Source organism: Ornithorhynchus anatinus, chromosome 9 (assembly GCF_004115215.2).
Source record: "Ornithorhynchus anatinus isolate Pmale09 chromosome 9, mOrnAna1.pri.v4, whole genome shotgun sequence".
Lineage (NCBI taxonomy): Eukaryota > Metazoa > Chordata > Mammalia > Monotremata > Ornithorhynchidae > Ornithorhynchus > Ornithorhynchus anatinus.
Genome location: NC_041736.1, coordinates 35705221 through 35719341, shown reverse-complemented (window position 1 = coordinate 35719341; position 14121 = coordinate 35705221). Strand labels below are relative to the sequence as shown.

Genomic DNA, 14121 nt, shown 5'->3' with positions numbered 1-14121 from the left:
TAACCGGGGTCTGCCGCTTGTCTGCTGGGTGACCTTGGGCAAGTCTTCTCTGGGCCTCAGTTACCTCATCTGGAAAATGGGGATTTAGACTGTGAGTCCCACGTGGGACAACCTGATTACCTTAGAACAGGTAAGCACTTGGAACAGTGCTTGGCCCATAGTAAGTGCTTAACAAATACCATAATAATTATTATTAGTCCTAATTAGCTGGGTGCAAAAGAACTGGTGGGAAAAGGGGCAAATGTTCCCCTGACCTCCTGGAATGACCTTCCCAGACTAAGCTCCACTTTTCTTCATCTCCTACTCCCTTCTGCATCACCCTAACTTGCTCCCTTTGCTCTCCCCCCACCCCCCCCCCCAAGCCCCACAGCACTTACGTACATATCTATCATTTTATTTATTCATCTTTATGTCTGACTCCCCCACTCTAGACTGTAAGCCCATTGTGGGGAGGGAATGTGACTGTTTATTGCTGTATTGTACTCTCCCAAGCGCTTAGTACAGAGCTCTGCACACAGCAAGCGCTCAATAAATACGATAGAATGAAGGAATAAATTGTCAGGGTATAATTCGCCGCCTGCTGTCTCGACCGAAAGGTTGGACCTGTTCGCTGCAGAATCGGAGCCCGAAAGGTGTATAAATAACTAAGGGGACTCTGCCATTTGTTTTTATTTTGTTTTTATATTAAGCCAGCCATGTTCTATCACTGCTGTAGAGTAATTGGAGGCCCAAGATGGCAGCCTAGGATCTGACCCAGGGCATTTAGGTGTGGAGGTTCGGGGAGGGTACGGGACGGTCATGCATCACTTCCACATCCCCAAGGAACGTTAGTTACAGCTCCGGGCTGGGAGAGTGCCAGGCAGGAGAGATTAAAGCCGCCACCACTGCATGACTCTGCAGAAACAGAGTCCGGGAACCCCTGGGTTCATGGCGCAGTCCTCGCCGGCCCCTGGACGAGTCTTTCCTGCGGCTCTCTGACATTTCTGCCAAGTCATCAGAGATAGAAGAACACAAGCCCCTTTCGAACACCGCGCATGTTGCGGCAGTTTCAGGAGGCCCAGGAGATAAGAGGTGCTTCAGCAGTCCAGTTGATTACTGTATTTCACGAGGCTGCTCTGACAGGAAACTAAGCCCTACTACATCCACCTTCCTTCTCTCTTTTCCACTCTCGCAACTCTCCTTACATACTGGGAAGCTGACTGACCTCATGCACAGAGCACGGACCTGGGAGTCAGGGGACCTGGCTTCTAATCCCCGCTCCACCACTGGTCTGCTGCATGACCTTGGGCAAGTCATTTCAATTCTCTATATCTCGGTTACCTCATCTGTAAAATGGGGACTGAGACTGAGCCCCACGTGGGACCCGATTATCTTGTATCTACCCCAGTGCTTAGAACAGTGCTTGGCACATAATAAGCAATTAACAAATAATCAATGTTATTATTATTCACTTCTCTGTGCCTCGGTTACCTCATTTAATCCTACTCCCTCCCATTAAGATTATGAGCCCCATGTGGAATAGATTCATAGTCCAACCTGATTATCTTGTATCCATTCCAATGTTTAGAACAGCACTTGACACATCGTAAGGGCTTCGTTTTTATACCATGACTACTTTTGATTGATTTGGATCTCTGACTAATGCTTTATGGTGTTTTCTTTTAAGTATTATTGTATTGTACACAGGATCTGTTTACAACATCTCCCCTTTAAAGTAATGTGGCTTTTAGATTGGAACTTGAAAAATATATGAATAATTTAACACTCTGTCCATTTATTCCAAGAAGCACAAGGGCATTATAAGCCCTTTCTTAGTTATCCCACCAGGTGCTCGGAAGGAAGGAAAGCGGACAGAGGTTGTGTTATCCAAAACATTTCAGATGTTGACCACTGAGGCTGGAGAGAGGATCAGAATTTGCCCTCGACTAGAAAGATCTCCTGACTCCATGACCAGAGGTTTCAATAATACTAGTACTACAAATAATAACTGTGGTATTTGCGAAGCGCTTACTATATTCCAAGCACTTACTACGTACTGTGACAGATGCAAGACAGTCAGGTCCCAAGTAGGGCTCAAGACCGAAAGGGAGAACAGGAATTGAATTACCATTTTACTGATGAGGAAACAGACACAGAGGAGTTAAGTGGCTTGCCCAAGGTCACACAGGCAGGTAAGGGGAAGAGCTGGGATTAGAACCCAGGTCCTCTGATTCCCAGGCCCATGCTATTTCTGTTGGGCCATGCTACTTGCCTATATCTCAAGTGGTTAGCCCAGTGCTCTGCATATAGTAAGCATGCAGTACACCCCATTAATTGTTTGATCACCTAACTCCCAGGCCCATGCTCTTTCCACTAGGCCACACTGCCCCACTTATCTCCACTCTGAATTGTTCCCCTATAATCAGGGTTTCAACCAGCCCAACTAAGGTTTTCCATTAAAGAGGGCATGGAGTCCAAATGCTATTATGTTTTTTTAAAAAAATGGCTTTTGCTCTATGTCTTTATAAACAGTCAATAACAGGGATTGAGAACATACAACGTTTCACAACTGGTGGTATGTTAACCTCTGGGAAAGATAAAAACATTCACTACTGTATAGCCAACCAGAATTTTTATTCAGGAGAAATGGGGTGGAAAATGACCTACCCTCTAATAACACTTCCACCTAGAATATTAAAAGCCCTTTTCTTTTCCCAAAATGCTTTATCCTCCATTATTGTACTGATAGTCTTTTAGGCATTGATATCCCCATTCTAGAGATAAGGAAGCTAAGGCACTGGGAGGTTGCCAGGGTTCATCCAGCCTTTGGGTGGCTTGGCGGTGGTGGTTTGGAGAGGGGGAGGTCACTTTCATTCATTCAATCATAGAGCACTGTACTAAGCGCTTGGGAGAGTAAAATACAACAACAGACATATACCTTGCCCACAATGAGCTTACAGTTTTCTCTGCCAGCTGGACTTTAGTCAGTCCTGAATCTCCAGGAACCCAGACTACGGGAGGGATTGTGTTGAGAACATAGGGGAAAACACAAGAAGCCTAGCAATCAATCGCTCCCTGAGGATCTCAGAACCAATCCAAGGATTAGCCATATTTCTGAACAATCAATGAATGGTATTTACTGGACACTCTGTGCAGAGCACTGTACTAAACACTTGGGAAAGTACAATAAAACAGCATTGGTAGACATGCTCCCTACCCACAGTGAATTTACAATCTAGAGGGTTTGGGTGCGGGAGTGCATAATATAAACTTGGTTGAACCTGTCTATTCGATCTTACTTTGCACCCCTAGAGTTTATCACCCGACAGAGCCCTCAAATTCACAGGTTACATCATCTCCATCTGGAGGCTGCTTCTTTTGGCTGTGATGGGGGTTGATGACCCTCTGATACTTAGAACAGGTGAGGGGCAGTTTTTATGATCTGTACCACTTGGGCACTTTTTTTTAATGGCATTTGTTAAGCGCTTACTTTGTGCCAGGCACTGTACAAAGAGCTGGGATAGACACAAGCTAATCAGGTTGGTCACAGTTCGTGTCCCACATGGGGCTCTCAGTCTTAATCCCCATTTTACAGGTAACTGAGGCACAGAGAAGTTAGGTTACTTGCCCAAGTCACACAGCAAGACCAGTGTGGAGCCGGGATTAGAACCCAGGTCCTTCCGATTTCCCAGGTCCGTGCCCTATCCACTAGTTCATGCTGCTTCTCATGCCAAGCACTTGCTATTCCCTCTCCCCCGTCCCCCATCCCCAAGCACCTATGCAATAACTTACAGTCTACATTTCCCCTTTTGGTAATTTATTTTAATGTGTCTTCCTCTCTGTAAGCTCCCTGGTAGGTAAGGGATTGTGGTTTTATACCTCTACTGTACTGTACTTTCCCAAGTACTGGAGTACAGCCCTCTGCATACATTAAGCACTCAATAAAAAACCATTAACTTAAAACGTGGAAGACAGAATTTGGTTTTTAAAATGCTCAAGAAGCAAAGGAGGAGACAGGGTTAAGTTTTCTCTTACTGGCTACAAATAAATAAAGTTTAGATCAATTTAAAACACAAGACACCTGGTTTGTTTTTTTTTTAATGGTCAAGAGGGAGAGGAAGAGATAGTGTTAAGTTTCTCTCTACTGTTTGTTTTGTTGTTGTTTGTTTGTTGTTACAGGATTAGAAAATTTACAATTCTTTGTTCCCAAAACCAGAAGAGTTAACAATTGAGATTAAAGGGAAACAAAGTTAAAGGGCAGAAGGTCAATTGTAACACCTTTGCTTCCTCCACAGAACAAATCCCCATAAATAGAATAAAATGAAAGCAGAATAGGGCTCCTAGCAATTATCTTGAATTTTCTGAACTTTGAGCCCCATTTTAGAATTTTGAAACATCAAGAAATCTGAAACAAAGCCCAGACTTTTTCAGGATTATTATTGTCTTCTTCTCATTTGGCTTTTCTTGTAAGAAAAACAAAAAGGGGAAAACAGTCCCGATAGACCAAAAGACCACTGGAGAAGGCAATCTGAGAAAGCAAGGACTCAACAGCACCTTGAGAGCTTCAGGACAGACTAATTCTAACTAGACAACATGCTAATGAGAACTACCCAGCACCACTACTAAGTAATAATTCATCCAATCCTCCCCTTTCCCATCTCCTTCCCCCTGGCCCCCAGTGAAAAAAAAATCAGTCATCCTAATATTGCTAAGTAAACTTTTTTTTTTCCATCATACTCATTGAGTGTCAAGCACCACATCAAGGCCTGAGGAATGGAATAAAAAAGAGTTCACAGGTGGCTGGCAATTTAAAGGCTGGGGAGAGAAGTTACTGACATATGGAAACGCTAAAACAATAAATACAGGGAAAAAGGTAGGAAGGCAGAGACAACAATAGAAACAACAAGATTTGGAGTACATCACAGCTAAAGAAGGCTCTTTCTTCACCCCCTGGCTACGCCATCCAGAGTCTAACAGTCCCCAAACCCCAGCTCTCCCAGCATTCTAACTGGCAGTGCCAGTGTCCTCCACTCGCCCTGGCCCTTCCCATCCCATGTCCCACTGCCCACTCCTCTCCGATGGAGCGCCACCGTAAATCCCACTTTCCTCTGGGCGTTGTTGGGACCAGGCATGCGGTCTGTTCCCAGACCCTGACTCTCTGATAATAGCAACAACTGTGGTATTTGTTAAGACTGTGAAAGATGTGGGATGAAGAGTGCGAGGCCCACCGCGGGACAACCTGATAACCTTGAATCTACCCAGCGCTTAAAAAGTGCTCGGGACATAGTTCGTGTTTAACGAATACCATCATCATCATCATGAGGGAGAAAGAGCTGCCAAGACTGTTCCACCACTCCTTTGGCTGCATCTATCATTATGGGCAGGGGACATGTTCTGCTCTGCACATAGTCAAGCGTTCAAATACCGTGGGTTGATGACTGAGTCTATTTGTCTACTCTAGCAGAACGTTACCCAACTCCCAAGACTTGTCAGAAATGGAGCCAAATCAGGGCTCCCAGCGTCACGGTGATGAGACGTGATTATAGAGTGGAGGTTTTAACAATAATAATGTTGGCATTTGTTAAGCACTTAGTATGTGTTAAGCCTTGTTCTAAGCAGTGGGGTAAATACAAGCTAATAATAATAATGAGGATGATGGTATTAGTTAAGTGCTTACTATGTGCCAAGCACTGTTCACAGTCTTAATCCTCATTTTACAGATGAGGTAACTGAGGCACCGAGAAGTTAAGTGACTTGCCCAAAGTCACACAGCTGACAAGTGGCAGAGCTGGGATTAGAACCCATGACCTGACTCCAGAGCTTGTGCTCTTTCCATTAAGCCAAACTGCTTCTCTAATCAGGTAGAGCACAGTCCCTGTCCCACATGGGGCTCACAGTCTTAACCTCCATTTTCCAGATGAGGTAACTGAGGCTCATACAGCAGACCAGGGTAAAGCTGGGATTAGAACGGAGGTCCTGCTGACTTTGAGGCTTGTGGTCTATCCACTAGGCAATCATGTCCAAAAGAGAAACCCACACAGTGAGAGAAGGGTCCCACGGAATGCTACGGTTCAGGAAGGGACAATCTTTACCCGCATACACATCATGAAAGAGGATGTTCTCTCCTTGGCCGCGTTTACCCATGTGGATAAATCTCCTGGTCAATCCCAGAGGACAGTTACATACATCCCCTGGGGCACAATAGCTTAAGAATTCTTTTGGCTTAAGAACTGCCAGCCCACATTCATCAGTCAGACATCCCTCCTGGTTCCCTCTCTATCTCCTCCTCCGGCGGAACTCGGGGCTCTTCTCTCGGAATAATAGGTCCAGACAGATTAGGAAGGTGGCGGGAAGGAGCCAGTCATTCAATGGTATTTGTTGAGCACTTACTGTGTGCAGAGCACGGTACTGAGTACTTGGGAGAGTACACTATAACAATATAACAGACTCATTCCCTGCCCACAACGAGCTTATAGGCAGCTACACTCTGTCATCGCAAAATGTCTGATTCACAAATGGAATCCCTGCCAAAAAGCCAGAGTCGGTCCACGGGCTGGATAAAAAGATTATTCACTCCTCCACCACTCCTAAAACAGCTTCGTTGCTGCTAATGAGTTGGTAGAGGACATATTTTTTGTGCTTAGTACCAAGGGAGCATCTTGCAAACTTTGGTTTTATGAGAAAGGGAAGTATCTGCTGCTTTCTGCACCCATTGTCCCTTGCTGTTCCAAAAGGCTAGTGGGAAGCTAGACGTTTCCTTTTCATTTCATGGTCCTCATTTGCTGAGCTTCATTCTTGTGGGCAGCTATCTGCAGGGCAGCTATCTGCAGGGCAGCTGACACCAAGAAAAGCCAGTCATGACATGCTAGTCATTGCCCAGCCCAATTGGCTCCAGCCGGTTCCCCTGACTAGCCTCGCGGGATTTGTGCTCCACCCCGCTCCCCGTACACCGTATGCATGCAGTTCTTAATGAAGTTGTGAGACCACACGCTAAAATTGTTTATGAAGATCATGTCCAAAAGAGACAGCCGTACCAATGGTGGACGGGTCCCAAGGAATGTTTACAGTTCAATACGGTTCAAGTTCAGCCGCGTGTCCTGTCTCTGGCCTGGAATGACCTCCCTCTTCATAATATAATAATAGTTGGTATTTGTTAAGCGTTTACTATGTGCAGAGCACTGTCTAAGCACTGGGTAGATACAGGGCAATCAGGTTGTCCCACGTGGGGCTCACAGTCAATCCCCATTATACAGATGAGATAACTGAGGCACAGAGATGTTAAGTGACTTGCCCACAGTCACACAGCTGACAAGTGGCAGAGCCGGGATTCGAACCCATGACCTCTGACTCCAAAGCCCGTGCTCTTTCCACTGAGCCACGCTTCATATCTGACCAATGTTCAGATCTCCACCTTCAAGGCCTTATTGAAGGCATATCTCCTCCAGGTGGCCTTCCCCACCTAGGCCCTCATTTCCTTTTCTCTCACTCTCTTCTGTGTTGCACTTGCACCTTTTATTCACCCCTCCCTCAGCCTCACTGAACTCTTGTACAGGAGAAGCAGTGTGGCTTAGTGGGAAGGCCATGGACCTGGGAGTCAGAAGGACCTGAGTTCTAATCCCCGCCCTGCCACTTGTCTACTGCAAAAAAACAAACAGAAACAAAGCAAGTCACTTCACTTTTCTGTGCCTCAATTCCCTCATCTGTAAAACGGGGATTTAGGCTGTGAGCCCCATGTGGGACATGGACTGTGTTCAACCTAATTACCCCAGCACCTAGAACAGTGTCTGGCACCTAGTAAGCACTTAAATACCATTTAATATCATAATTGATTTATGTAAATGTTTGTCTCCTCCTCTAGACTGGAAGCTCATTGTGGGCAGGGAACTCATCTACCAACTATTACTTTGTGCTCTCCCAAGTGCTTAGTACTGTGCTCTGCACACACTAAGTGCTCAATTAATAAAATAGACCAATTGAAAAAATAAAAATAAAAAATAAGGGACAATCTTTACCCACACACAACATGAAGGAGTATGTTTTCTCCTCGGTCACTTATAGGCACCTGGCTAAATCTCACAGTTGACCCAGAGGGTGGCTATATACATATTTGTACAATAAATTTTTTCAGTAAAACCAGCAAACGCTTATTAGCAACTGCCACCCTCCTGCACTTCCCAACAGTGACTCAATCCTTCTTTCCAATCCTAAACAACAGGTAGAGCTTTAGCTTTTTGGCAGGGTTCAATATATGAATGCAATCTATTGGCCTTGTCTCTGCTGACAAATGCCATGGTCATGATGAGTCTAAAAGGAGGGAGAGGCAGAATCTTAGACTAGCAAATCCCAGTGCAGAAGTCACGTTAATTAATCAATTATCAGTAGTTACTGAGCATTTACTGCATTCAGAGCACTATACTAAGCTCTTGGGAGAGCACCACAGAGTTGGTAGAGACAGTCCTAGCCCACAGCGAGCTTATAGCCGAGAGGGGGAAGTAGACGTTAATATAGATCATTTATGGATTTGTACAAAAGTGCCGTGGGGCTAAAGGATATGGATCCAAGCACTTCTTTTTTAAAGAAAACTCTAGATTACTCAAGCCCAATTCCTTTCTGGCAGATCCCTAAAGACCCCCTAGGTCAATTTGCAGGGTTGAAATTACACACAGTAGCTCCGAAGTAAGGAACTGCTGCTCTGAAGAAAGTCTTCTAGAAAAATCCCTTGTTTTCACCTTATAAAAATCTGCAGCTATCCACAGCTCAGGGACAGTGGAGAACAGGTCTCTTGACTTAGTACTGGATGCCCCAAAGTGGGCAATTAGATCACAAAGTCTTTATTTCGATACTCGATTACAGGCCTGACCTTGAGTCAATCACTGAATCGTATTCAGCACCTCCAAGGCAGGACCTACAAAGAACTGCTCTTTGCCTCCTGTCTGCTGTGCATTTCCAGTATTGGTTAGACATCTTTGCGAAAGAGAGAAACAACAGATGCAAAGACACTGAAGAGTTTCCTTTTTAGACACTTAGGTAATTCTCACTTAGGTTCAGCAGCAAGTCCAACACTGAATCTGTCTCAACCTCCCCCCTGAAAATGCCACTCCCTTCAATCCAGAGGTGAGCTAGTCTCAAAACCCAAAAGAGGATTAAAATACAAAAACCTTGAAGTATCCTCCCTTTCTAAATAGTCAATAGTTTCTAAGTTAAAAGCTGAGAAACCGAAAGGAGAATGTTGCTGATGAAAATCAGTATATTGCTGAAATCATGCAGTTTAGCTCAGTAGATCATCTCAAATCTACATACCCTAAATGAAGAGACAGCTTTCACATTTACAGCACTGTAACGATCTATTATGCAACAATGTGACTTAAAGCTGCTCATGTGTTATTGCTATATTTTTCTATAGCATGACACTGGCTTAAAATATTTAAATCCTAAATATGTGATAATCCACATAACATTCTCGTTAAGCATGTAAATGGTAATATTACAGACCGGCTAACAAAAAGTGACTTGCCCCAGACCCCCGAGCAATTTGGAAAAAAAAAAATCAGGAATTGTGGAGGCAAGAGTGAAAAAGAGATTTCACCACCATGATCATTCATTCATTCAATAGTATTTATTGAGCACTTACTATGTGCAGAGCACTGTACTGAGCTCTTGGAATGTACAATTCAGCAACAGATAGAGACAATCCCTGCCCGATGATGGCTCCCAGTCACCACCACCACATTCTGGCTCAGCTACAAAACAGGATTTCAAAACAGTTTCCCCAACTCAGTCTGCAGCCTATTTAGTCATACATCAGATGGGAGAGGAAAAAAGCCATGATACTTCAACCGCATTCGACAAAGGGTCTTTAACGTGCGATGAGAAAACGCTACTCTAGGCACCTCGACCTCTTGAGATCGCTTCTCACCTCTACCAACCCGGATTCAGGGAAGGGGCAAAACCCCGATGCTGAATTCTTGAAGCGAATGTGGAGGCACAGGGATACAAAATTCAGAAGTCTGGGGATGAAGAGTTGGATAAGCACTTCCTGGAAAAAGTCTAGCCCTCTTCACTTTCCGGCCTCTTATCTCAGGTGACTCACTTTACTCTGAGAGCTATTCTTGAGCCTGGCTTGATTTGCACCTCTCAGGTTCTTCACAGATCAACAAAAAGCCACACCCACGGAATCACCAACAGGTGATGGTAGCTCCAGCTACCACATCTTTTGTTTCTCCCCCAGCGCTTAGAACAGTGCTCTGCACATAGTAAGCGCTTAACAAATACCAACATTATTATATTTGGAAACTCAGGATGAGAGCCCGGGCTCCTCTATCTACCTCAGAGGACCTGACCCTTCGATGGAAGTGAATAGAGCTCCACCCTCTCGGGTCCACTCCCTCCGAGCGTTTACCGCAGGGAACCAACTTGCTTCCCAGGTGCTTCGTACAAGTGATCTGCACGTATTAAGCGCTCGATAGAGACGGTCGATCGATAGGTGGACTGCAACAGTTTAAAGGCACAATCACTGCTAGCTGGGAGCGGGGAAGGGGAGAGGAGGGCGATGCCTGATTAGGCCTGCTAATAGAAACCCAACTTCTTTTTTCCCCCTCCTCTGCGCAAGGCTGAATACCCCGTGTCATGGCAACCGCAAGCCTGCAGGACCAAAGCCTCGCTGGAAACAGGAGACAGCCAGGCTGCTTCTCCCATCCCCAGGGGGAAGCTCTGCCAGCCGACCCCCACTTTGCCAGCAAGGGGAGGGGACTCTGCGGGCATGCCACCTCCATCTTCGGGGAATACAAGCGAAAGGGATGGAGAGGAAAGGAGGGGGTCCGTAACTGAAAAATCTCCCCCATACTATCGCTTCCCGAAAGGAGCATCTTTTAGGAAGGCGACTTTCCCCGGCCGGGACGAGTGCGTGTGTTGGTTTTGAAGCCCAGGCAGTGGGATAAGGGCGTCTGGGGCTGAGGCTGGGAGGTTGGCACCTGGTGGCACAACCGCATCCACTGGCTGGAGCTCCCGCGCTGCGGGAGAGGGGCCATCTACCCGGCCTCCCCTCCATCCCCGCACAGACCCCAGCCCTTCCCTTCCTTTTAGCTACTGCGGTGCAAAAAGCCCCTCCCGGGCCCCTTAGCCCGGACACCCCCTCCCCAGCCTGGAGACCCCCAGGTCGACTCCCCTCGAGCCGCCCCCCACCGCCCTTGGATTTAGCTCCTGGGATGCAGAAAGCCCCTCCCGAGCTCTTTAACCTTAGAGACCCCCTCCGACCCCCAATCTGGAGGGACCCCCAGGCCTCCCTGACCGACTGCCCCCACCCCTCATTCTGCAGGGACCCTTGCCCTCCCCTTGGATTTAGCTCCTGGGATGCAAAAAGCCCCTCCCAGCCTCTTTGGCCTCGAGACCCCCTCCCCAGCCTGGAAGGACCCCCGGGCCTCCCTGGCCTACTCCCTCCAAGCCTCCCCCCCCGGCCCTCATTCTGCAGAGACCCCCGCCCTCCCTTTGGATTTAGCTCCTGGGGTGCAGAAAGTCCCTCCCGGGCTCCTAAGCCTGAAGACCCCCTCCCCAGCCCGGAGGGACCCCCAGGCCTCCCTGGCCGACTCCCTCCAAGCCCCCCACCCCTTATTCTGCAGAGACCCCCGCCCTTCCCTTTCGTTTAGCTCCTGCGGTGCAAAAGGCCCTCCGGGGCTCCTTAGCCTGTAGACCCCCTCCCCAGCCCGGAAGGACCCCCAGGTCGATTCCCTCCTAGCCCTCCACCCCTCTTTCTGCAGGGACCCCCGCCCTCCCCTTGGGTTTAGCTCCTGAGGTGCAGAAAGCCCGTCCTGGGCTCCTTAGCCTGGAGACCCCCTTCCCAGCCCGGAGGGACCCCCAGGTCGACTCCCTCCAAGCCCCCACCCCTTATTCTGCAGAGACCCTCCCCCCTTGAATTTAGCCCCAGAGATGCAGAAAGCCCCTCCCGGACTCCTTAGCCCTGAGAAACCACCCCCCCCCCCCCAGCCTGGAAGGACCCCCAGGCCTCCCTGATCGACTCCCTCCAAGCCCCCCACCGCTTATTCTGCAGAGCCCCCCCCCCCCTTGGATTTAGCTCCAGGGATGCAAAAAACCCTTGCCGAGCTCCTTAGCCTAGAGACTCCCTCGCCAGCCCGGAGGGACCCCCAGGTCGACTCCCTCCAAGCCCCCCACCCCTTATTCTGCAGAGCCCCCCTCCCCTTGGCTTTAGCTCCAGGGATGCAGAAAGCCCCTCCAGGGCTCCTTAGCCCGGAGCCCCCCTCCCCAGCCTGGAAGGACCCCCCCGGCCTCCCTGATGGACTCCCTCCGAGCCCCCCACCGCTTATTCTGCAGAGCCCCCCTCCCCTTGGCTTTAGCTCCAGGGATGCAGAAAGCCCCTCCCGGGCTCTTGGGCCCTGAGCCCCCCTCCCCAGCCCGGAGGGACCCCCGGGCCTCCCTGCTGGACTCCCTCCGAGCCCCCCCACCCCCCGGCCCCCCTGCTCGGGGCAGCCCTTCGCTCCCCGCGCCCCCCGGACCGCGCTCACCAGGAGGAAGGCGGCGGCCCCCCGGCCGGGTCTGGGCCGGGCCGTTGCGGTGGCTGTGCTGGCCGCCGAGGAGGAGGAAGAGGAGGAGGAGGAGGAGGAGGAGAGGCGGGGGGGTCCGGAGGCGGGAGCCCCCATGTCGGCTCCGGGGGCTGCCCGCGGGGCCCGGGTCCGGCCGCCCCCGGCCCCCCGCGCCGCCGCCGCATCCACCTTGGCCTGCGGGGCCCGGGGGGGGGCCCGGGGACGCCGGGGACGCCCGGCCGCTCCGTCGGTCGGTCGGTGGGTCGGTGGGTCGGTGGGTCGGTGGGTCCCGCCGCGCCCGTCAGCACCTGCCCGGCGCGGGGCCGGCCGGAGCGCCCAGGCCCGGCCTCCTCCTCCTCCGCGCCGGCCTCCTCCTCCTCCGCGCCGGCCTCCTGCCCTGCCGCTCCGGGGGGACCTGGCGGCCGGGGGCTGGCCGGGGCGCGGCGGGCCGCCGGCTTCCCATAGCGGACCCCAACCCCGCTCTGATCGCTCTCCTCCTGCTGCTCCTCCCTCCTTCGGCTCCTTCGGCTCCTCCTCCTCCTCCTCCTCCTCCTCCTCCCCGGCTGCTCACATAGACGGGAGGGGCAGGGGCAGGGGCAGGGGCGGCGCCCCCCGGCCTTTCGGATGACACACAGAGGCGGGGACAAATCCCTTTGTGCACTCACAAAGGAGGAGGGCTCTCTTCTTCTCTCTTCCTCTTTCCCCCCTCTCTCTTCTCTCTCATCCTTCTCTCCTTTCTTTCCTATCTGTCTCCCATCTCTTTCTCGTCCTTCTCTCTCTCTTCCCTCTCTCTCATCCCTCTCTTCCCTCTCCCTCCCTTCTCTTTCTCTTCCTTCTCTCTCTCGTCCCCTCTCTTCCCTCTCTTTCTTCTCTCTCCCATCCTTCTCTCCTTTCTCCCCCCATCTCTCTCTTTCTTCTCCCTCCCTTCTGTTTCTCTTCCTTCCCTCTCTCTTCCCCTATCTTCTCTCTCTCATCCCTCTTTCTTCTCTCTCTCATCCCTCTTTCCTTTTTCTCCCATCTCTCTCTTTCTTCTCCATCCCTTCTGTTTCTCTTCCTTCCCTCGCTCTTCCCCCTTTCTTCTCTCTCTCACCCCTCTTTATTCTCTCTCTCATCCCTCTCCTCCCCTCCCTTCTCTTTCTCTTCCTTCTCTCTCTCTTGCCCCTCTCTCTTCCCCCCTCTTCCTTCTCTCTCTCCTCTCTCTCATCCCTCTCTCCTTTCTCTCCTATCTCGCCCATCTTTCTCTTCCTTCTCTCTCCCCTCTTCCTTCTCCCTCTCTCTCATCCTTCTTTCCTCTCTCTCCTATCTCTCTCTTCCTTCTCCCTCCCTTCTGTTTCTCTTCCTTCTCTCTCTCTTGCCCCTCTCTCGTCCCCCCTCTTCCTTCTCTCTCTCTCATCCCCCTCTCCTTTCTCTCCCCTCTCTCTTCCTTCTCTCTCCCCTCCCTTGTCTCCCTCTCTTCTGTCTCTCCTCTCTGGCTAGGTGTGAGCAGAGGAAGAGGGAAATGTTGCCTCTCGGTGTCCTCTGTGGGAACTACAATAGGATATATTTTAGGAAGATTTGTTTTCGACACCCCTTCCTGCAATCCCCCCTCACACCTCGCCGATCTTTTTCT

General features: G+C 49.9%; 1 protein-coding gene across 1 annotated transcript in view; it reads right to left on the bottom strand.

The window, feature by feature from the left end:
- Positions 1-12662, bottom strand: part of TNFRSF21 (TNF receptor superfamily member 21) — a 62355-nt gene extending 49693 nt beyond the window's left edge. Inside the window, 1 exon segment of the mRNA XM_029072253.1 lies at positions 12495-12662. Coding sequence (XP_028928086.1) covers positions 12495-12629 — 135 coding nt within the window. The 5' untranslated portion in view covers positions 12630-12662.
- Between the last annotated feature and the right edge of the window lie 1459 nt (positions 12663-14121).